Source organism: Anser cygnoides, chromosome 3, assembly GCF_040182565.1.
Source record: "Anser cygnoides isolate HZ-2024a breed goose chromosome 3, Taihu_goose_T2T_genome, whole genome shotgun sequence".
NCBI lineage: Eukaryota > Metazoa > Chordata > Aves > Anseriformes > Anatidae > Anser > Anser cygnoides.
The window spans coordinates 119,617,229-119,641,951 of NC_089875.1; the positions used below are offsets into that span (position 1 = coordinate 119,617,229).

Consider the following 24,723-nt stretch of genomic DNA (forward strand, 5'->3'; position numbering starts at 1 on the left):
CGAAACCCAGTGCTTGAAAGATCTTCCCGAATCTTAAGACACTGGGCCTTCTCCTACACGTTTCAACACCTCCTCCAGACCAGACTGTGATCTAAGGATAACATTTGATCATTAATTGCCTCTGCATTGAACAATATTGTGGCAAAGCAGTTTTTCAGCTTCTTTGCTCACAACGGCAGTTTAATGTGCCTTCCTATTCCAGTCACTGGAGGTGTCGTCCAGACAGCAGAGCTTGGAGGGACTCAGCTCCTGCTAAGGCAGACGTCTGCATCCAGCTGGACTGCTTTACTGGCTGTACTGGCTGTACTGGGGAGGATGAATTTAGATGCCTAAACACTGGTGTTTAGCATGTGCCTCCAGAACACTGAAATTTGTGTCTCAGCACCAAGGGATGCTGAGAAGGGACCAAAGCTGACATTTATGCACCAAATAATCAATGCAAGGCTTTCCACTACTGCCATCCTAAGCTGAAAACGAACCAGAAGTCCCTATAGGAGCCCCTATACTGCCCTTTTGCTCATCCCTGGAACTATCTGGGACCTTGGGGTGTACAGGTTTTCTTGAAAGACAGATGTTAGTTTCTGCAGTTTGCTGTTTTCTATTACAGAAATGGGGTACGGGGCTGTAGCTTCAGCTTTTCTGGGTTGCAGTGATTCTTCTTTTGCTTGCAGTAGGAAAGAAAATGGGAATAAGTGTTTTTACCATGAGAGGGGCATGGGGTGGAAATAGCTCCCCATGGAAGCAGTGGGGACAAGAGATGGAGCCAGGTTAGGCTGGCTTGGGGGAGTTTCTCAAAGGACAAATAAAACACAGCTCTGATTTTGGCTGAAAAGATCAGAAAAATGGGCTAAAGGGATGTTACATTGTACAGTGAGAAGAGGAAAATGCAGAGGAACAAGCTGCAGCAGGTCGAGCTCCCTCACATCACCATCACAGTGTCTCCTGGTGGAGATTTCTCTGCTTTAACTGTGACTGCTTCCACATCACATCTCCCAAAGCTGGGGAGAAGACCTGGAGACCCTGTGCTGGCAGGAGACCCAGGATAACTGCAAATTATTCTGGCAAACCTGGGCTCTCTATCATTTAGCCTGCTTGGTTCAGACATTGAAGCTGCTGTTGTGCAGTGGCTGTGTCCTGGCATCAATATTCAGGTAAGCTGGAAGGTGTAACGAGGGGAAGTGGACTTCTGGGTTAGGGGACAAATCCCTTCCTTCCCCCCAAAAAGAACACAGATAATTCGTTTCAGGTGAAAGAGAAATGATGCCAAATATTTCATTTTCTCTGGTTTTCTGACTTAATCTCAAAGGTACTGAATAGGGAAGCACAGCTTCCTTTCGAGGCAAAACCACTGCACAAAAAAAAAAAAAAAAAAAGGCAAGAAATTTCATTTCAGAACTCAGGGCAAACCGCTTTAAAGTTTTTTTTTCCATTTTTTGGCTGAAACGGCTTGCCAAAATTGACCTGAACTTGCAAAGAGTCTCGATCTGCCAAGAAACTGCATTTTTTCCAGTGAATTAATGATTGTCATGAAAAATTTCAGTTAGCTCAGACAAAGCCCAGAGCAGTTTCGAAGAGATAAAGTTAAAATGGTGCAAAAGTCTTCCCAGACAAGCCTTTATGGCTAGCTTCTTAAAGGAATGCATGTACCTAACTCCCTCTCAGATCCCGGAGAGTTAGTGCTTCATTCTTGGATGACACTGGCCCTTCATGCTTGTACGATGACGGCACTTTCCGACAGCAGAAGGGACTGAAATGGTGGCCACCGAGGGCAAAAAGTCCTATTTACCCCATCTGAAGATGACCACAGTACAATTTGAGCTTCATTTGGTGGCACACCAGCCAATGTTAGTGGATCTGACCTGCACAGTTTGGCCTTTCTTTCTCCCTAGGAGCAAATTTCTGCACTTGGCAGGTTTCAGGCCCAGCTATAAAATGCACATTCTGTTGAAAAATCCCAGCGACCAGCTCTGCTCTTTGACCTTGCTTCATTTTCAAAGCAAAGAACAGCCTCAGCATCCTCCCTCATCCTCCCTTTTATTTCCCTCTTGGCAAAATATAAACGTGTATATTTTTCCTAGGACGCTGGTATCTCTGCCCAGAACATGCCATGATATTATTTTTAACTCTGTTTTCTCTTCCTTGCTTTTCTTTATGGAAGAGCCTTGGAAGCTCTTTTTTTTGATTTTTTTTTCATCTGCATCCACATCTGCTTTGCCCTTTCCTTCCCTTCCTCACTCCTGATAAAACGCCCTGGTCCGATTCCAGCAAACTGCCAAATGCACGGAGCTGGGCATGAAATACCTTGGCTGATTAAATCACCCTTTTTAAATAGCCCGAGCAGTTAATGTCAGCTCTCTCTGCCAAACAGCTTCTTGCCTACCCATATCCGTGCGGCCAACCTCTCTCCTGCTTGTCGCTCTTGTTCTTGACTTGTGCTGAGAAAAGGCAGCTCAAAAGGCAGCCAGATATGCAGACATCCCCTGAAACAAAGAGCAAATAAATAAATTTTCAAGCGAATAGAGAGAAGCATTGCTGGGCAGATCGGACACTGTATTTCAGCTAAATTTTATTTCTTTGCTGAGTGTGGATTGAATGCCATGGCCTTAAGAGGATGGACTTCTTAGTTGCAGCGTTCCTGGGGGCTGTATGTGAGCCTGGAGCTTCACTGTGCTGGGGTTGTTGTAGATGAACGTAGGGAGCCTAAAATCTAGCCTTCTTTGTGGAGTGAGGCTGGTGCCTCTGAGGAAAGGCTGAGGGGGACTTGGTGAGGTGAAAAAGATGCTGTCTGGAAAGCCACGGGGCAATTATGTGCTTTTTAGGGGGGTCAGATGTGGCTTGGAGATCCACCAAGGTCCTGCCTTGTCTCTGAGATATTGCAGTGCCTCGAGGTGTCTTATAGAGGATGTGGATCAAAGCGACATCCCTGCTCACATGTGGTGAGCTCCCAGCAGACCTGAGGCTCCTGTTCCCACAGGGAGGAGGTGAGCTGGCCCTACTGAGCCCTCAGGATCTTCCCGATGCTGCAAATCACAGAATCACAGAATTGTAGGGGTTAGAAGGGACCTCAAGGGATCATCGGGTCCAACCCCATAATAAATCAGGCAAACGTCTGATGGAGAAGAGGCAGGAGGAGGCAATACAACATCCTCTGCACCGGTTGTGGTCAGGGGATGACCAGGAAAAGAGAGGCCCTTCTCTGGCTAAGAACCAGCTTTTTCTTCAGGATGGAAAATTCTCTTTTTTTTCTTTCTTTTTTTTTTTTTTTTTTTTCCATCAGTACTGGCTGGCTGGACTGCCCCAAAGGCTGAGATGTTGTCCTGTGTACAGCACCTGCTGGTCCCGGTGCACTTCTGCATCTGCAGTGCCCTTCGGATCTCTAGGCAGCTTTGGACATGGGAGGGACTTAATGTTTCCTTGTCTTCATTCCCTGGAAGACCCCTCAATCCCCTCCTACGGGATCATCCCCTCCATTAGCCTGCTGTCATGAAGGCTCAGATCCTGATCTCATCATAGGATGAGGGCTCGATCTGCTCACCCCCAAGTTGCTATTAGGGAACCCACACTGGCGTGATGTGGGACAAATGGGCCTTCATCCCGTTTCTTCTTCCCTTATCTCCCAGTTATGGAGCCAGAAGGGAAGAGTGTGGCTCCAATTTCCCAACCTCCACTGGAAATTAGATCTGGGTGAGCTACGGCCAGGAAACTTCATGGGGAAATGGGCAATTAGTGCCATGAACCGGGGGAAATCCTTTCCATGGGAAGTCACAGGGGACACAGATCACAGGGGGCTTACAGTCCATGTGCAAACAGCAAGAAAATCCAAAAAAGACTTTAAATAACATGCTTTGTAAGGGATACTATGCCTAATATCTGAAGGGTCAAGGCAGACGGGGTCTAGGATAAATATCCTGTGGTGCTGCTAAGGCTGCTGAGGGCATCCGGCACCTTCCTTGGGTGCAGCCCTGTGCTGCCCAGCGAAGCAGCACCCTGGGGTCTGGAGAGGGGACCCCAGCCCCGTTCTTGCCCTCTGGAAGCACAGCCCTGTCCTTCCCGCTGCCAGCCACCAGTCAAGGCCCCCCGGCGGGAGGGCCTGACGCAGGCATCCCCCCCCCCCCCGTGACGCTCCTGCGCCCGGGTACAGAACATTCCCCTGGGGGGGCTGGGGCACAGATGTGCGCCTCCCGTTACCTTGAGCCCCAGGGAAGGGCTCCGGAGCGAGCGGGGGATACGGCCGGCTTGTTTTGCAGCCCTCCTGCAAGCTGAGGAGGAGGAGGAGGAGGAGGAGGAGCGGGGACTGCATGGGAGAGTGTGGTGGAAAGAGCCGGCACAGCTGGGCTCCGTCCCGTGGCCTTCACCTCACCGCCTTGCTGGGGGAAAAGGGAAGAAGGGGAGGACGTGGCTGGGGAGCACTTTGATTTCTCCTGCCTTCGTGCTTTGTGTTTTTTTTTTCTTTTTTTTTTTTTTTTTTTTTCCCAGGTGCAGGAGGATGGGAACACAGGGGCTCAATTCACAGTTCACTCAAATAGGCAAATACAGCATTCTCTGGTCCCAAAGGCAAGCAGGGCAGCAGGGATCCATCCTATTAAACTCTCTTCCCCATCAGAGAAGGATGGCCATGATCAAACTGACCATTTTGGGGTGACAACCCCAAAACCATGCCTGGGACTCACCTGGGGCAGTGCTCATGGGGCCAGGCCAAACAGGACGGACAATTTGAATGCGGTGGTTCACAGGAGCTCTGTATCCCAGTGCCACACAGCACAGCTGGAAAGTCCCTGTTCCCTCTCCCTGTCTTTGTGATCTCTCCCTGCTTCACAGGGGACACTGGCTGGGTTTCCCCCCCATGGTGAACCATCCTAATATCTGCTTCTTCTGCACCCATGAGAGTTAAGGCTGTAAGAAACCCCCTGAGCGAGGTGCAGCCCATCTCTGGTGCTCACACCACCCATATGTGTGTGCAAGGAGCTGAGACTGGGAAACAGGCAGCAAAACCCACCATCGCCTGGTGGGTGTTGCTTTTATCTCAACAGATGGCTTTAGGCTTGCAGGTCACGCTTGGGGTTAAGGTGTGATAGGTGTGTGGCCAGGGCTTTACACAATCTGCACTCTTTTTAGATCAAATGTGTTAAAAAGAAATCAAGGCAATGCAGACATCAACTTCCTTGCTTTCTCTTCTCTTTGGAAGTCAGTCCTGGCAGACCTGGGACTTGATCCATGGTTCATTGGGGTTTCTTTCCACTGATTTCCCTTGAAGCCAACCCCAAATCACTGTCACATTCCCTGAGCAATGGAGAGGTTCCCCCCACCCCGTGCAGGGCAAGCTGTGCATGCAGGGTGGACATGCACACATTCCTGCTCCCACCCCTTCAACACTCTTTGACTCTCCAGCCCACCATCGCTGACACTCAGCTACAAAATGAGCTGCTCTTGGTGATTTTGGCCCCGAGCAACTCTCTCCCTCAGGCTCCCAGTGCCATAGCAGTGAGAAGAGGGATGCGGGATCAGGGGGAAGGCTGTAAATTGCTCACCGAGGATGCTATCACATCGAGCCCACTGTTTACAGGCTGCTGCCAGGTTATTGAAGATCAGAGAGTCGCTGTCTCTAAACACAGCTACTCCTGGAGTGCAGCACGTCGAGGCTGGTTGATACATGTCCACCCGCTGCCCTTGGGCTGACCTTTAAGACCCCGGAGTTATCAGAGGGAAGCGACCATGCGGTGGGGCTGGAGGACCACCTACGGTGCGACGTGAGCTGTGCGGCGATCCTGCACAGCTCCAGGAGAGGAGATCTACAGATACAGCCTGCATGGGGGGCTTCTGGCCCACGTGGATCCAGGGATGAGAGCCTCTACGAGCATCTAAACACCTGGCAAAAATAATTGCCGGTCCGTAGTTGGTAGAGGTGCTTTTTCCCAGTCCATCCAATTGGGCTGACTAACCCCCTCTGCAGCACTGGCCCAAGGAGTGGGATAGCTCTGTCCACCAGATGAAAACCAGTCCTAGTGATTTCCAGCAAAACCAGGCTTAGTTTGTGTATTTATAGTAGTAAATGCAATATTGCTGACAATTTGATGATCCACACCATTAAATTATCAACATACTCCCAGCATCAGCTCGGCCGAGGTTGAACAGCGTAGACCCGAACAATCCCTGTGCGTGGATCTGGAGGTTGCACACATCATTCCCCAAATGTATTTTGGATGTGTCCACTCTGTTCTGGAGGCTGAGAGGTTTTCGTAGCATGGACATGGCCAGCTGGCCTCAGGGTCAGAGGACAAGCCAGGTGCTTTTTTTTGTTTACCAGCAGTCATAATGTGTGAGCTCAAAAGTTTAAGGTAAAGAAGAGTCAACACCACGCAGAACAGGGTTTGTCCTACAGAAGGAAGGCCGGCAAGGTCCTCAGTTGCAGACGGCAAAGGAAGAGGTCATTCAATGAAAATGGCAAAGGCAAATTTGTGATATTCAAGGGAGAGCATCAGGCACATAGGGAAGAAGGTCTGTTGTTGGTCACATCCCATTACCAGTCCTCAGCAGAGAGAAATGTAGAGGCCAGGCCAGATCTTCCTTCCCAAATAAAACACATGAGCTCAGCTCTGGGCTGGCTTCCTACATGCCACTCTTCACTTGGAAACAGGCTGCAATCGCTGCTCTGGAGTTGTTCCTCTGTTTTTCTCCCGGAGTCCCCAGGCAGAGGCTCAGGATCCAGGAAAACTCAGAAAACTGACTTAAATCCCTGTTAATGTCACACACAGAGGGACGCACGCATTTCAGCATCAAAAGCCAGCAGTAGCAGACAGGCTCGAGGAAGGTGTCCTCATTCCCATACATTAGGGTGGCTGTGATCTCTCAGCAGCTGTTTTTGGGCAAATGAGGCCACATGAACTGCCTCACACCTACATGAACCCACACTACTGACCCTTCCTCAGACCATGACCCTCCGTAGATCCTGTCTGAAGAAAATTATGGAGATTTTTCTCACATTGCAAGTATTGCTTGTCTCATGTCAAGACCTCACTGCTAGCTGGTAACCACATCTCACCTTCTTGCTGCTGCCTCCCAACCCTTGAAGGAGATGTGGTGACCACCACAATGTCTAAATCCAGAAGAAGTACAGGTTCAGACCTGTGTGAGGCCAAAGGAAAGGCCCAATTCTCATTAATAACTGAGCTGGGTATCCCTGACAGGAATGCTAAGCGAGGTGCCATGTCCTGAGGCCTGCATCACCCAGGCTTGGCTGCCAGACTGCCTCAGCACCTTGACCCATTTCCAGGCACCTCCATTTTGCACCTCGCTCTGAAGAATTTCCTCAAAGCATCACATCTTTGGGAAGCCAAAGCTGAAGTGAAGGTTTCCAGACAGGACCAGAAAGATTGTGCAGGGGCTGAAGTAAAGCAATTACCTCACACAAGTTTTGTGAGGGACCTCACTGAGGTGGTCTGCAGGGTCAAGGCCCAGAAAGAAGATCTGGAGAAGTATTTTTTCCCCAGTGTTTCAGTAATTTTGGAGATGTTTTCCTGGCCCACCTGAGACCCAATAAGTTTTTCACCCAAACCAGGTGTTTTGTGAAACGTAGGTGAATGTCCTGTAGTCTCAGTGGCGAGGGTGGGCCCCTGCAGCTGCGTTCCCTGTTGTCTTATGAGGTGCCCCTTCCAACCTGAAGCTTTTTTTCTACATCAGGGGCATTTATGATATCTCTTTCAGCTTTGTGGCATCTAACAAGGACTGTGTTCATGTCTTTCCCTCAGGAAGGACATCCGTGGGGCCTCTCTTCTCCTCAGCTAGCCATTTCCTTGAAGCTCACAGGAGCCTCTGCGATACTCACCCTACTGAGGAGGGAATCGGGGCCACAGCAAGAGACACACCTTGCCTGGATGGCCCAAAGCTGAGCAATATGGGGTGCAGCAGTTCCTCCTGGCCTTTTGTTAATCACGCAAACACCTCTGTTCTTCAGGAATATCCTCCCTCAAGCTGCTGCCACAGGTGCTTTTCATTCACAGCAGTTTCAAAGATGAAAACAATGGGCTCATCCCTTCCTCCTAGCTAGGCGCAAAATTTCTTTATTTTATTTTATTTTATTTTATTTTATTTTATTTTATTTTATTTTATTTTATTTTATTTTATTTTATTTTATTTTATTTTATTTTATTTTATTTTATTTTGCCACCATTCTCTCACCCACATCAGCTGCCAGCAGCTCATGCACTGATGTCTGGGTTGAGCTGAGCCTGCAGGAGATGTTCTGACCAGTACACGAGGACACCAGAGATGCTCTTCCTCCTTGGGACCAAATTTTGATGCATGCTGCAAGAAGGACAAGCTACCTGAATGTTGCTGCTGCAAGGGGCAGGAGATGTTTGCCCAGGCTGTTAGCAAGGCAGGCTCAAAGCTGTGGTTTCCTTTCCTGGTGGGCCAAACGTTACACCCCTGAGCATCCCTAATGCAGGGCAGGGACGGATCGCAGCATCCCACCACCTTTCTGCTACCTCCACCCTGTGGCTTCAGCCTGCCTTGGAAAAAAAAATAAAAAAGAGAGAAGAAAGATAAGGCCAGGAAGAGGGATCAGGTGAGGACGAGTTAAATATAGATTTGAAAGGCTGAGGGAATTCTCCTGCTATCACAGAGACAATTACGAGCTGTGAAATGCCTGGCTTGGGTACAACGAGGGGGGGGCACAACTCTGGCATTCAGAGGATGGTGGTGGGGATTGGAGGATGCTCCAGGGCCACTTTTTTTCTTCCACCCTTGCTGGCACAGCTCTGGAGCATGGTTTTATGGCAAAGAGGCTGAGCTGGCTGTGAATCCTTCTCTTCTGAGCACGAGGACTCACCTCTGAGAGGAGTTGGAGCGGGATCCCCCTGACGCCAGCTCCCAGGATCACGAGCAGGCTCGTGCCAGGTGGGTTGTGGGAGGTTGTCTGGCCCTTCTCGCCGGTGCTGAATAAGCTTCTAATTTTAACTGGGAGTGACCTTGGGTGGATGTTGGGGAAGGAATCTCTGGAGAAGGGATGTCTGGAAGCAGCCTAGAGAAGGAGCACCCTGGCAGGCCTCAGGAAAACCTGCCTCCAATGGTGGGCAACTGCAGCTGCCACGAGGAAAAAAAAAAAACAAAAAAAAAATAGGGGAAGGGTGCAGAAGGAGTTCTGAGAGAAAAGAATAAGGAGATTTAGAGACTTTCCAAGCCATAGATGGTGTCACAACACCTGACTCGACTTGCTGAGGGATGGTAAAGTCACTCAGAACCATCTCCAGGCCTTCGGCACATCCCACAAACCTCTCTGGAGCAGCCTGAGCGCAGAGAAAAGGCTCCCCTCAGGCCCTTCCCTGCTGTTGTTCCTCACTGAGGGTTTTTCTGGGTGGCTGTGGGCACGGAGAAGCATTTCCTTGGGCAGGATTGCTGGGGACTCATTCCTGCTCTCTGCCACCCACGCAACCTCTCCTTTGGTTCGGGGGTGCTCAGCGATGGCCACCCTCCCCTTGCGCACCCAGATTTGAGCCCTTGGAGATGCTCTGAGCCAAGATTTCTTGAGGAAGCAGGCCAGATGAGATCCCTGGGCTGTAGGCACCAGGCTAGCAAGTCGTCCAGCCAGGCAGGGGGCCCTCCTGGCCAAAAAAAATGGCCATTGTTCCCTTTGGTGGGGCAGCCCAGAGACCAAGGCTCAGCCTGGCAGGACATTGATGCCCTTGTTTGCTCTGCAGTGTTTGCCAGGGGATATTTGCCTTGCCCTGCGTGGGTGGAGGTAAATCAGAGCAAGGTGAGGGCTCCTCGCCGCCTCCCTTCTTGGGGGCCCTGCCTCGCTTTTTGGTGGCAGCGTGGCAGTGTCCAGGCGCCCTGTTCTGCAAGGAGCTCGGGACTTCAGGGTGCCAGGCTCTTAGCCAGAAGTCTGGAAAGGTAATGGACTTCTTTGCCCCTGCTGTTGCCAAGCCTTGCATGCAAAGGATTGCTGTGAGCCAGAGTCAGGCACTCTGGGATTTTAATTAAAGCACAGGGAGAAAGTAGAGGGTAGAGAAACCTTCCTTGAGAAGCACCAGGTCCTTGTCCCCAGGGCAGGGCCATGTGCTCCCTTATCTTCCTCCCCTGCTTGTCCATCTCTGCTAACCTCCTTCTACTCTGATTTTAACCCAGCTTCCTAAAGACATCCAGGACAGACCAGACCGTAGCATATGCCATGCTTCGTCTTATATCAGACACTAGAAAATCCACCTGGCTGTGTATGTCTGGGTTATGGGAAAAGCCTCATCTGGAGCTTGCAGCTCGTTAGGCATCAGAGAACCAACCTGATTTCCTCCTGCTGCTCTGTGGCACTGCCCTCTCCCTGCTTTTCCTTCTCTCTCCCTGGCTCCCACCTCTCTCCTTTGGGCACCTGCTGATTTTTCCATGCCCGTCTCGCCCCTGGTCCTGGCTCCAAGTTTCCAGATGCACTTTCCACTTTGCTAACACGTCCCAGCCCACAGCTGTCACCTGCAGAAGGCTTTACACTGTGGCCGGGAGAATATTTCCACATCTACAAGGTGAGAAATACCAGAAACCTCCCCTCCAGAGCCTCAAACCACTTGCAAACAGGGGGTTAACGCAGATATACTCCACACCAAGAGAAGACATTAGATTAATGGGTGGATTTTTCAGAAAAAGGAATGGGGACGAAGTGATGGGACCACCACTGCACAGCAAAGACAGCTAGTGGGGCTCTGGGTCTTTCAGTATGAGCATTGGAAAAACCATTCCAGTGGTGTTTGGAAAGACTAGTTGGCACCTGGGGGAGTAATGAAAGGACTCTCTTGGTTGCCCTGCAAGATATATATCACTAAGTACCTCATTTAATCCTTGTCTGGGCCTTTCGGAGAGTTCATACTCTGTCTAAGGCCGGGATTACCTCTTATCTTGTAAAACACCTTGCAGAACTTGATGCCTGCACAAAATAAACAGCGTGCTCTGCTTGGGTAGCTTCACGGAGCACTTGTAAGCGAGCTGTCTGAGCAGTGGCGGACCGCTGAAGAATCACAGTGTGAGATCCCGGATCCCTTTTACCACCCTTCTGCTCAGTGACTGACCTGTGAGCCTCTGGCTGGGTGAAAGGGGCACCTCACGGAGCTGCCAGATAGGTTTGGGGGTGAAGGGGATCTGGCAGAGCTTGCTGAGGCCCTGGGAGATATCCTGACCCTCTACAACGCAGTCACCTCCTGGGCTGGAGGTTGCTCACCTGGGGTTTTGATCAAAGTCCCTGATGTACGTGTCTGGGGCACAGACTGGACGTGGGACCTTTCCTCCCCAGCGAAATAATCTCAGCAGTTGTGGATCCATGGGTCCTGTTCCCGTGCTTTTGTCCTGAACCCATGGGGCTCAGGGTCTCCTGCAACCCCTGGAGACACATTGCTGGTGCAGATGTTGGTGCAACTTGAATTAAAAGGCTAAGACATCCAGTGCAGAGGAAGTGCAATCTCCTCTTTGTTTTGTTCACCCTGGGCTCGGCCACGTGTTGTTATTGGCCATAAAAATACCCCATTCCTTTCTAAATTGAGCTACTATACTTGACTCCTTGGCCTTGGGTGATAATGAAATGCACAAGTGCTTAGCAGACACCCTGCAGCTCTTCCTCCCTGTTTGCTCCAGCATAAATGATCCACAGTTTTCGGTTCAATAAAATATTTACAACCAAGGGGGCACGTGTGCTTCAGCTGTATTTATTTGCAGTGTGCCTTATCATTAATAGAAATCTCTTAGCCCAGCATTGAGTTCCTGGTAAATGTGAAAGGCCAAGCAGGAGCTCGAGCAGGTGGAAAGATCATTCCTTCCTCTCCTGTGAAATTATTGAACAGATAACTAGTAAATGCTTCTTGCTTCCGTATAGTTATAGGGCCCATAGCTGGTGCTGTGGAGCCAGGAAACAAGCTGTTTCATCCCAAATTAGCGCTAGGATCTACTAGCACGTGGCTCAGGAGGCACAGGACTAGGGCTGTGAAGATGGAGGTGGCTGGATGGGGTTATTCGATGAAGAAGTCTGTGTAAGTGTGTCTGGTCCCTGGCCACATGCTGCCCTGCTGATCAATGCTGATTTATTGCTGGTGGCTCAGAGAAGTGCTCAGGAGGTAACCACGTCTCCTTTGGATCTACCTCTAGATGAGGTACTGTCATCTCACCCAGTTCCCTTCCTTCCCTGTCTGGGGCCCTCATTTACTGAAATTAAAGCCCCCTTCCCTCCTGGAGATGCAGGGAATGACACCTCCAGCTTGTGCAAACCAGCAGTGTGCAGACTTTGGCCTCCTGAAAACGTTCAGCCAGTCCCTGTGGCTATTTCTCTCAGTGCTGGGTCTGCAAAGGAGGGATACAGGGTCTAAAGCTAGGCAAGGTGCTGCTCACACCAACACAAGCATTATTATCCCATCAGGAACACATGGCAAAGGGTGCTGGCACCATAACAAGGGATTTTGGCCCACCACAGGCAAAGGACAGGTGAATGAACTTGACCTGAATGTACCTGTCAATGATTAAGTTGTCCCTACAAATTCGTTATGAGCCTTTTTGTGCCTTTTGCTTCCAAGACTCTCGCAGCAGCAGTGTGCACAGGCAGCTCCATGACACGTGCTGGCAATGGTCAGGTATTCTCCCTGGCAGACCGGAGTCATCCCTGCTGTCACATTCTCCTGGCTTCCTGCTGACATTATGCTATGAGAAGCTCCCTCCCCAAATTCTCAAATTCTCAATTTGAGGACTCAAATTCTGCTTCATGGAGCAACCAGCAGAGCAAGCACCCTGGGGAGACACTACCCCGTGCCATAATCTGAACGGCAGCCCGCCCAGCTCCCAGCCTGGTGCTCGTTCCTGAGCTACTCACGCCCCTTTGGTGGGGGCTTTGTGCTTTATTCCTTCATCTTCCACTACCCCGACCCAGCAGAGCTGAGATCTCTTTTTTATTTAGGTTTTTTATTTTATTTTATTTATTTTATTTTATTTTATTTTATTTTATTTTATTTTATTTTATTTTATTTTATTTTATTTTATTTTATTCTATTTTATTTTATTTTATTTTTTATTTTATTTTATTTTATTTTATTTTATTTTATTTTATTTTATTTTATTTTATTTTATTTCATTTTTTATTTCATTTCATTTCATCATTTATTTCATTTCATTTTAATTCCCACCCCCCTTGTGGGAGGCACCCAGATTTGCAGGGAAGCAGGGACATCTCGTGGCCACACCACGAACATCTCCCCTTCCTCCGGGCTCTCGTCCTGCCTGTGCCGGGGGTCGCAGGGGTGCACCCTGGGGACCCCCCCCCCCTGCTGCCTGGGGACTCCCCCTGCACCCCGGTACCACCCCAAACCCCCCCAAACAGCCCAAGGGAACCCCACGGCCTCTTCCCTTCTCCTCCCTGGGCTGGGAGGAGGTACGGGAGATGGAGGAGCATGTTCTTAGCCTGTCGCCCGAATAAAGAAATGGGAAAGGGTCATATCCAGTTCTTTATTACGGATTTGGGGTTGGCACCACATGGAGGGGTTGCTCCAAAGCCTGGGGGCCTGGTGTGGCCCACGGAGGTGCAGAGAGGACACATCCCACCCCTGCCCGTGGCGTGAAGGGGGCTGTAGTAATGCCGGCGGTGGCATCAGCGCAGGGGGACACTGTGTAGCCACCCCGTACCGCACTCCTGGCTGTGTTCCCCTCTTCTTTGGGGGTAGAGGGATGGCAGCTGGGGGGGCTGAGCGGCTTTTCTGCCCCCAGGTGGGTCAGGAAGGAGGCGGCAGAAGGTCACAGCAGAGTCCCCTGATGGGAGCAGCCCTCCAAGGCCGAGGAGGAAGGAGCTGCTCCAGCTCTTGGCCTCCTCTTCAGTCTTGGTGACGGCAACAGAGCTGGCAGCAGCCGCCCCCCCCTCACGTCCCTCCTCCTTCCTCGTCTCCAAACGCGTCGTGGCAGCACACAGGAGAAAGGGAAAGGCGTGATGAGAGCCATCGCGGGGCTGTGTGGGATGGTGGCTTTCCTCCAGACCTGTCCCCAGGTGCTGCTGGGACCGTGGCCTACATCTGCGGCTCCGGCTCGTACTGCTTCTCCGTGGCCGTGTAAAAGTCCTCGAGGACAGACTGCAGGTACTCAAAGGTCGGGCGCTCCTCGGGCTTGTTTCGCCAGCATTTCAGGATGATGTTGTAGAGCTCGGCAGGACACATGTCCGGGCAGGGCATGCGGTAGCCCCGCTCCAGGTTGCGAATCACCTCGGGGTTGGTCATCCCTAGAGGGGAACGCAACCAGCAGGAGTTATTCAGCACCGTGGGGATGCAGGGGCAAGGGTAAACCACAATTATGGGCACTATCTGTGGTTGTATTCCCCCATCCATCCCTCTGCGCCCTCCCCAACTCCTTTCTGTGGGTTTTTTGGGAGTTCCCCTCTACATGTCTCCGGGCATGAAGCATCGCTAGATGCTTTGAAGCTGCTGCATGCTCCTCCTTTACTCACAGCGCACCGTACCTGGGTAAGGGATCCTGCCATAGGTTATGATTTCAGTCAGGAGGATCCCAAAAGACCACACGTCGGATTTGATGGTGAAAACTCCAAAGTTAATGGCCTCCGGCGCCGTCCATTTGATCGGGAACTTGGCCCCTGTCCGGAGGAAGAAAAAAGAAAATCAGGAGGTGCTCATGGGCATTAGCAAGTGGTTCCCCAAAAACTGAGGCCATTGGCTGCACCAGGGAGATGTCATGGGACATATTGAAGGTGCTGTGGAGTTAAGGAGAAATGGCCAGAGGAAGGTCATTGCTGCCTGTCTCCTGCTTCATTAAAAGGTCATTTCTGCCGGGCATCACTTTGCCTCTCTCAGTTCTGTTTTCTAGTGCCATCAAAGGTATTTCATTTCTAAAGACTTTTTGACACACGTGCTTATAAACATGCATAGGTACTGATACACAGAAGCCAAATAATGGAAAAAAATTAATATATTAGGTAGCTGCTAATATGCATATTAAAAAAAAAAAAACAACACACACATACAAAAACCCTCTAATTAAACTATTTCACTAATAAAGTTAGAGGAATCTACAGTCCTCTCACGCCTTTGCATCTCTTGTGTGTTTAGCACTGGACTCCCAGGCACGGAGCCCAGGACCAGCACCACGGACGCTGAGCAGCCACTGCCGCAGACCTTCAGCAGCCAGAAGCTCTCACGGGACACCAACTGCTCCTCAGGTGCTAACCAGTGGGTTCCTGCAGCCCAAAGGATGTGCCTGTGCTGCCTGAAGTCAGTGCTTACCATAGCTTGATTAGAGGCCAATGACAGTAGGATTTTTTTCTGTCTAAAATTGCTCATTTCCAGGGCTCTGTTTACAGCAAAAGTGCACAAATGATGCAGACATAGGTTCTCTGGTTTTCAAATCTGCGTATGTATTCTACAAACAGAAAACATCCTGTTTGATTCTGTCCACCAAGGTCTTTTTTTGGCAACTACAGCCAGCAATGACCACATGATTGCAATTTCAGTTTTGCTGAGGCTAAATAAAAAACCAAACCAAAGCAACCTTGAGGCATAGGAACCGAACGTGTTAAAGACTGCAGGGAAAAACACATTTTTATTTGTATATATCCTCACAGGGCTGAAAGCCCAAAGGCAGTGTGTGAAATAAGTGCCTTTGTTCCTGCATGTCATACTTTTGACAAGCAGACTGATGAGTTTAGGAAATGCAATCTATTAAGTGAAAATTGTTCAAAGAAGATAGAGGGGCAGTTGTTATTCAAGATTAAAGCTAGCTGGAAAAATGCTGATAAGAAGTGTTTTCCACTGGAGATGTAGGTCCTCTGAGTATGTTAACAGCATTATACTGATTTCACCAAAACTTCTCTTGAGGACAAAAACTCCCCTAAATAATTGCAGCAATCTCAAAGTATCTCTTCATGACATTTCACAAATGATGTTTGTGGGATTTTTCCATTTAGAAATAATTTTATATGTTGAAATGGGCATAATTTGTATCATAAAGTATACTGAGAATAGCAAATTCAATCAGAATTTTCCTATTGTAAAAGAAAAAAATATATATATTCAATTTCCTTTCCTCAAAATATTCCATATAGGGCATCTTAGCTTCATCCCAACTCTGGAAAAAGGTGGGTTTCCAGAATTTGAATTTTTTCTGGTAAGTGCCACGCCAGATTTAATTGTTTGGTTTCCATCATTTCTCCTATTTCCCTCATGTTCTATAGGGCCCCTTCACAATCTGAATGGCACTCTCTCGTAATTGACCTTGAAGTACAGGAAAAAAAAGCCACAACCAGAGGAATTTGATTTAACTCTGCTGCCAGAAGGCTGTAGACAGATTTCTGCACCAACCAAGCCAATTGCCACCTCTCATGACTGGGCTCTCCTGTCCACCACCAGCTCAGACATTCAGCAGCCCTAGCAAGGGGTTTGGCTTTGCAGGTGGAGCCATAAGGACATTTTGTGTTAATACAGGGAATATTGGGTTTGTTTGTTTGTTTTAGATGTTTTGGGTGTGCTGTTCCCTCGGGAAACACCTGCCAGGCTTCAAACCCTGTCCCACACTTTGTAAGCTGTGGTTGTTATTCAAGAGACGTGATCTGCTTTGGGCTCTGCTTGCCTGGGACGTCTGAAAATCTCCCCGAGGTCCAGATACACGGCTCCAGCTCCCCTCTGCGGTCCCGTGTGTGCAGTGACTGAATTACACTGCTATTTCCTTCCCTTCGGGCTGACTCACTGTTAACATGTAGGTACAGGCAGTGAGTTTCACTACTGGAGGTCAAAATTTCTCTAGGAACACAACCTGAGATTCAGCAGGACTCCCCCAAACAGTGCCAAAAGACTTTTTTTTTTTTTTTTTAATCCCCTTTCCCTCTGCAAACTTCACTTGCTTTTTAATGTCCCCAAGTGCTGCTGCTTCTTGTGGGAGCCCATTTTTGGCTCTCGTGCTTGCTGTGCCTGCTTCCTGGGTGCTGACAGCAGCAGAAAGGGGTCTCTGGTCTCACGCCAATGATGGCAGCGCCCTGTGCCTGGTCCCAGCTCAGCCCTCGGGTGCCCCATGTCTTGGCAGATCTGCCTGGCAGGAGGGCTGGAGATAAGGGAAACGTGTCGGTGAGGCAATGCTGGGAACGCCACCCACCTTCTTGCGCCAAGTATTCGTCCTCGATGATCCTGGCCAGGCCAAAATCAGCAATTTTGCAGCAGAGCGTCTCCGAGACGAGAATGTTGGCGGCTCTCAGGTCACGGTGGATGGAATTCATTCGCTCGATGTATGCCATCCCCTCTGCCACCTAGGAGAGGAGGAAAGAGCCCATCTTCATCAGCACTTTCGATATCTTAGCCTGGCTGCATCTCAACCCCATTTACAAATGCACAGCAAGTTTGTAGGGTTGTCCACATGCCTCCATGTGCATGGACCTCCATCCGTGGATGGATGGATGGATGGACAGACAATAAACAGGTAGATAAAGAAGCAGACAGACCCATCCATCCATAAATACATATCACCCACACATATGTGTTTATGTGCAGCTCTACCAGCATGCAGCTGGCATCCCAAGTCGAGCAGAGCAGAAGTGTCACTCTCTGTTTTGCTCAGAAGTTGTGGCTTTGAGCTGTGTCTGTAGCAAGGTGTGGAAAGTTGAAGCAAACCTGAAGCCACATCACTGGATTCCCAGTTTCTGCCACAAGACTCTCCCCACTAGTTATTTATAAATACTACAGATTAAGTAAGTGAATTAAAAAAAAAAAAAAAAAGGAGAAGAAGAAGAAGAAAATAAATAAATAAATAAATAAAAAACAACTCAAAGGGCTTTCCTGTCCCTCAGTCACAGTACCAAAGTCCAGATAAGGGACAACCAGATAATTGTCAGTAACCTCCCTTTTCCCTAGCTGGTCTGCTTTGGGGTGGGGAAGAGACCCCTGGAGATCCTTCCACAACACAGATGAGACTGATGGTTGTTTTCCCTGGGCTGGATCCAGACTAGGACCCATGGACACAATGTAGTATCCCTCTGATACCTACAGGATGCAGTAGAGCAGAAGACCCAGAAATGTATAGGAATATGAGTGAGATAAAGGGTATGCCCATGGGCAAATCCCTTGTCCTGGGCAAGTCCTGCGTCCTGGGCACATGCTGCCTTCTTCAACCACCTCCAAACTTTACTTTGGGAGGTTCCTGCTCCTGAGATCCTGAGCAGGGAGCAGCTTGGGGAGGTGTCTGGTGTGTGATGAGTACCTATAAATGCGGGCAGCAATCTTTTGTTGCTGGGTGATGTAGCACACAGGGGGATTGCAAAGCTGCGAGGCTGCTCTATTAGCCAAGTCCAGATTTGGGCGAGGTGTTTATCAGGAGGGTGAGTGGATGCACGCAACCCCTTCTAATAATGGTTAGCATCTATTTAAACCTCTAAACGCCTGCGGGTGAAGGCAGAGCGATTTTCCACTCCATACAGATTCACATCAGCATCTCTGCTTACATGTGGTTTCAAACAGGATACTAACACATACTTTCCAATGCTGCATTTCTAACCTGTGTCAACACCCCTTCAGTGCAAGTGTTGTTTGCTGCAGTGGAAAATGGAAGAATTGATGTAATTTCCTGTCCTGATGTTAATGAGATAGCACCCAGCGATGGGCTGGTTCCAGCCCAGAGAGCTTTCGAGCTTTCACCCCTGAGACTGACCACAGGATCGAGTGTATCAGCCCAGAGCTTTCTAATTTTAGCTCCAACAGATGCAATTGGATCCAAAATTGCTCTCGAAAGGGCTGGGCGCCTGTTGGGTCGTGATGTCATCCTGACACCGCAGATGAGCAGCAATTGCAAAATATCTCTTCCTCCTCCTCTTCCTCCCAGAGCTACCGAGTGCATGTCTGAATCCTGCTGGGATCCTCCTGCAACCACTGTGCTGTCAGAGTTATTCAACACCGTTGCTTGGGACAAACAAGGCCATTGCCCCAGCCCCAAATGCTCCCACACACCTGCCTGGAAATGCTTTGCTGTTCCACGTGCTAAATACTGCAAGTTATAAATGTTGTGTTAAAGAACTGCATAAAGACTCGGAGCTTCTGCTGTTGGTGTCTCACACCAGCATATGGTGTCGGCTGACAGCTTTGCTGTGGAGCTGTTTGGGTCACATCTGTGAGAGCAGATTGCTCAGGCTGTGGTGCTTTCCTCTTCCATAGAAATGCATCGAGCCACGTTCTGTGGTGTAAATCTCCCATCAACCTAAGGGCTGTGTAGTACCAAGGAATTTGGATCATTCTCTTTATCACTAGGTATTTAAAATAAACCACTGGCTATATCTTTTAAGAGAAGGAATGAAAGAATGAAAAATTGAGGGAGGGAGGGGCAAGATGGAAGGAAGGAAGGAAGGAAGGAAGGAAGGAAGGAAGGAAGGAAGGAAGGAAGGAAGGAAGGAAGGAAGGAAGGGAGGGAGGGAGGGAGGGAGGGAGGGAGGGAGGGAGGGAGGGAGGGAGGGAGGGAGGGAGGGAAAGGTACTAAATAAGGATGCTGCAGTTGGGTCTATAACCAACTATTAACATTTACAGCCTAGAGATGCTTAGAGAGACACAAACCTATAAAGGCAAATGTTTCTTATAAATAACAATATTTCCAGATTTGAGGGACACATCATTCTTTATGCCCAATTGTCAAGAGGGAAGAACTGTTGAAAGCCAGTTTGTCTCTATATAGAAAGTCTCTTTGTTGAGCTTTCTCATCCGTTTGGTAAAAAGAGAAACAGACTTTTTCCTGCTCAGTAAGTCTGAAAAACAAAATGAAACAAAACAAAACAAAACAAAAAAACAACCCTCCATCACTGTACTAAGTTCCCCAGAGGCTGCCCTAAGGAGAGCAGAGCATTGCAGAGCTGACTTGCACATGAACACGAGTGCTGACAGAGAAACCCTCAGACAGCACACCAGGAGGTGCTGTTTTTCTCCGTGACACTCGACGCTGACACAGACTTCAAACTTGCAAGAATTTCACTGAGACAACAAATCGTGGCCTCGAGCCCGTTTCCAGAGGCTGTTCACTAACCTGAGCAGACATATCAATGAGTTTTGGGAGATTCAGTTGGCTTCCTTCTTCTGTCTTCAAGTAATCCAGCAAACACCCTGCAGAAAAGGAGAGACTGCTGTGATGCTTCCGAATAAGCCCATGCATTTGTTTTCCCTGGTGTTTTTCTGAGTATATGCAACAAATCTGCCTGAATCTTAAAGAAAATCTGAGGGTTGACAGTGGGTGTCACCTGGAGCACCTTCTATTAGGAAAGTTCCCAAAAGCAGCCCAATTCCCCCCCCTATTAATGCACACACCTTTTGCAAAGTGCTGGACATTCTTCACCCCAAGCCTCATGGATAGAGGGGCAAAAGAAAGGACAATGTCACCATGAAAAGAGTAAAAATTTGGAATGGTCGAGATCAGAACTTTAAATGCTCTTGAAATGGAGCATCACCATCTTGTGAAGTGGCTTATGAAATTTGTGAGCGCATATTTAATTACCCAGAAAGTCTCTTCTAGTCCTAGAAACAGCCTTGTAGACTGTTTAGTCCTTTCCTTACAGACTGGGTACAATGCTCACCCCCCCTTCCCATTATGGATGGGAGTAGCAGTCAGTTTAATGACCCGATTTTGCAGAAACCCAGCAAAAATGTTACATGAGGCTCTTTACCGTTGGCCATGTACTCTGTCACAATGTAGATTGGCTGCTTCGTGACCACCGCATATAGCCGGACCAGCTTGTTATGCTGGAGCCTCTTCATCAGGTTTGCCTCTGCCAAGAAGGCGTCAGGATCCATGCTGCCCTCCTTCATGGTCTTCACAGCCACCTTGATGTTGTTCTTGTAGTAGCCTGCAGAGAGATAATGATGCAGTGAGGAATTTTGGCGTCTCTATGGGCACTGTCAGGCCACAAAATAAGGAGCAGAAGAGCTGGTGGATTCGGGAACAGGAAAGGGAGTAACTTGTAAACCTCAGTACAGTGAGATCTGAGCAACCAGCAAGTATAAGAGGGGAAAGGAGAGGCATGGCACGTTTGTCAATCAATGTGGCTTTGTCAAGGGTCATCCCCGCTCTAGGTGAAGGAGGCTCATGAGTTGAGCCCATCCTCCCTCAGCCGTCCTAGGGCCCTTCCTGGGTGAAATCCCCAGAGCCATCCACTGGCTAGGTTTTCAAATAAACCAAATACTCAAGAAAACCAGGACTCTGCAGCCAGGAGGTCAGCTCAGTCTGGTGCTGGCCGCAATCTCAATTGCCAAGGCAACAGGCAACCCCAAAGGGGACAGCAGAGGAAGCTGAGCTCGCCCCACTTCCTCTCCCGTTGGTTAGCAATGGGCAGGGACGTACGAGGGATTTGGGTCTGGGTTATAAAGTAGAAGAGAGAAGCAGAAAAAGTAGGGCAGCGTCACCCAGGTAAATTATGATCCCAGATTGCTGTCCAGGATTTCCAGAGAGAATGAGAGCATGCCCTGGGAAGTGAGTACGTAGTTACTTGGAGACCCCTTGCATACATCTAGCCTATGAAACCCATGCTGGACCACAGAGCCATGCAAACAACCTGTCTGGTCCTTCCAGGAGTACAGAATCTACTGCTACAGGTGTACCCGTAAAGCATGTGTTCATGCTTTAGGATCCTCAAGCCCAGAGCAGTCCTGTCTTAGGGAAAAAGGGTTTTCTGTCTCCTCTGTTTATATATTTCCTTCCTGGAATGGGGGGCATTGTACTTACCCATCCACACTTCCCCAAACTGCCCACTGCCGAGTTTCTTCACAAGTTTCAGAGACTCCCGCGGGATCTCCCACTCGTCCTGTGCCCAGGGCCTCTGGGGAACCAGGGATATGCAGGGAGCTGTGAGCCTCTGGCACAGGCCGTCTACCTTCTCTGTGGGAGGACAAACCACAGGACAGGTCAATGGGCAGTTTGACACAAAACTTGCAGCCCAAAATTAACTTGTTTCTCCATGGCAGGAAGAAGTCAGCTTATGGGACACCTCCACAACTGCACAATGCTTCAGCCACTGGGATCAAGGCATCCAGAATGGGCCCAAAGAAAGGAAAAAGCTCAAGAAGTGTCACAGAGGTGCAAATTTTCCTGTCTGGTAAGTCCCAGCCCTGCTTCCCAGGCATCCCTCCTGCCTATCCCTCCAGCGTTCATCTCTTTGCGCTCATGGTAGGAGAAACTCCCTGGTTATAGGGCTGTGGGCAGAGCTCACCCTCACAATGCCCAAGGACAAAAGATAAGACATTAGAGCCCAGTTTCTGCTTGGAGGAGCACATCTGGACCATGAGAGTGGACGGAGTGATGGTGGCTAGCAAGCCTGTCCCCCCTTTGCCCACACACTGACCCCCGAGGCAGACCCCAGGCCCATTAGGGAAGGAAAGCAACTCACGGCTGTAATGATGGATTAGCTCTGGCAGGCTGGCGAACGTTGTCCTGGGGGAGATGTAATAACCCCCACCATCCAACGAGCGGATCCTGTAGTGTTTGATGATGTCCCCGTGAGCAGAGTCGCTGTCTCTCACGGACAAGGAATATGCACCTAGAGAGCAAGAAGAAGAGGGAACTGTGAGGCCAAGCAGCACCTGACTCTGGGACCAGCTACCTCCTGTTTTCTCAGCTGTAGACACTTCCCCCAGCCCTTGCTGATGCCTCCTCAAGGCAGGTCTCATCAGGCTGCAAAGCTGCTAACTTCCCTCTCTCCAGGGCAAGTGGAGAGGACAAAGGTTCACCAGAGCTTTACTGGGCCTGTTGAGGCTTGGTTGAGTAAGACCTGTTCATGCAGTGGCCAACAGCCCCAAGGAAACCGCATGGCAATCAAAAACACATCACCATCCAGAGCAATCAGGCTCTTTTTAGGTCATTGTGGTCTTGCCACAGCTCCACGTCTCTCATCTGAGCTTTTCTCACCTGGACAAACACGGGACTGCAGACCCACTGGTCTGTAGCATGTCCAGAATTTCAGTTCATGGGAGAGAGAAGGCCATGATTGACAAGAAGGTCCCTTCTCAACGTTACCCAAGGTCCCTGGGTCCCCGTTTTCCCCTATAGTCCCCGTGCCAAAGGGTTCAGCTGGTAGGCACATCAGCATTGTGTGGTTCAGCCGAATTGTTCAGCCATAAGCTTGTGTCTGTGGCTAAACCACAGCTAGATTCACATCTCGTTGCAGGTGCTTTTTGACCTCAGGGGAGCTGCTCAGCGATCTCCCACCCTGATCTGCTGTTTTTTCCTTATAATGGGTTTATAATCCAAACCATGGATTTTTATTTTTTGGTGCCAAAAAGAAAAGTGCAATATGTTGCATGGAACTTCAAGCCTATGTCAGGGTAAATTTCAATAGATGTTAGCAATGTTGTTTTATTTTTTTTTCCTTTGTCTGGATCATATTTCCGGAGTAAGTTGTTATAAGCCTGCTGGGCTGTTAAAAGTCCAATACGTCACCCGGGTTGATAGGCTGCCTTTTTTAATGTTTGAAAAGGCAAAGCTATATATGTTAAAAAGTGCATATCTGTCATGCAGGATCATAAGCAGAAGTGGGGCATTCCACAGCGACTCCGAAACCCTAATCCTCCATGCGAGGGAAAAGTTTACTAACACGTAATGCTCACTGACTGGTGTTTCTCCATCACCAGGCCAGTTCTCACTGCAGTTTCCTGCACTGTGTCTGGAAAACATTCCTTGTACTGATAATTTTAAAAAAGTAACAATAGAAGATCATCTCTGTGGACATTTGCTGTATTGCAGTTGATTACGGATCTTGGCAAGCAGGATTTGGGAGAGGCTAAAAGTTTTCCAAGTGCAAGCAGTTGTTTTGGGGTGAATCCTTTTCTACAGAGACCAAACCATGAAATATGGTCGCATGTTCTTCATGGAAGACCTGCTGGTTTAAATACAGAGCAAGGGCCAAGTCTGGAAGCACACAACGTTGGCATGATGGGGTCCTGCAGTGTCCTCAATGAGGTGACAAAAAACTCCAGGAAAGGGAAAAATGGCTCATTTTTACAGTCTGTGCCTCATTGACCAAAGGCTACAACCACACAGCTAAGGGAAAGATCTTTGGTTCCTGTTGGGTGCAGAGAAATGTCGCTATAGGGCTTGTGTCCACAATGCTCAACACAAGTCCTGCTAGAGTGGATTAACCACATTCATGCATCATTATTACTATTATTATTACTACTAATATTATTATTGTTCTTGATGATGATGTTCTTTTAATTTCAAAGTGACTGAAGTAATATACAAGCCAAGCTATAGCTCCTCAAAGTTGGGCTTGTAGGGCATGAACCCAAATGAGCGTGTAGCAGAACCCAAATGAGCGCGTTGCATGCACCGACGTGGCTCGGGGTGACTGTGGGTTTTTTGCAAGGCAAGGTCTGCGAGAGGACGGAGCCAGGCATGGTGTGAACCCAGCTGCACTGCCGACAGAGCGCTGCAGAAGGGAGCGCAGGAATTAATGGCTAACACATGTGCAGATAGGCGCCTGGGGGCTGACAGTCAGCAGAGGAGACCTGGTCTGTTTGTCGGTGTGGCTGCACCCAAAATGTCTGCTCTCCTGGAGGACCTGCTCCCCAGACCCCACTGACCCTTTAAACCCTCCTGCATCTTTCAGACCAGCGATGTGCAGCTTGCAGAAGTGACAGGGGCTGCAGGCATCCTCCAGGCCGATCCATCAGCTGCCTGCTACCAGCGTTAATCCTTATCCTGCCATTAAAGCTAATGACTGCATTTCACCCCAAGTCAGAGTTCGCTTTGCTGGAACGAGTGCTGTGG

At 49.2% G+C, this 24,723-nt stretch overlaps 1 protein-coding gene across 2 annotated transcripts in view; it reads right to left on the minus strand.

Annotated features, from left to right (window-relative positions):
* Positions 1-13,444: 13,444 nt before the first annotated feature.
* The window catches only part of BLK (BLK proto-oncogene, Src family tyrosine kinase), a 41,920-nt gene continuing 30,641 nt past the window's right edge, over positions 13,445-24,723 (minus strand). For both annotated transcript variants that reach the window (XM_013184413.3, XM_013184414.3), the window contains exons 7-13: positions 22,346-22,495; positions 21,685-21,837; positions 20,630-20,809; positions 19,996-20,072; positions 17,095-17,245; positions 14,456-14,587; positions 13,445-14,218 (exon numbers count right to left, since the gene is read on the minus strand). In XM_013184413.3, coding sequence (XP_013039867.2) covers positions 14,010-14,218; positions 14,456-14,587; positions 17,095-17,245; positions 19,996-20,072; positions 20,630-20,809; positions 21,685-21,837; positions 22,346-22,495 — 1,052 coding nt within the window. In that variant the 3' untranslated portion in view covers positions 13,445-14,009. The remainder of the gene's footprint in view (positions 14,219-14,455; positions 14,588-17,094; positions 17,246-19,995; positions 20,073-20,629; positions 20,810-21,684; positions 21,838-22,345; positions 22,496-24,723) is intronic.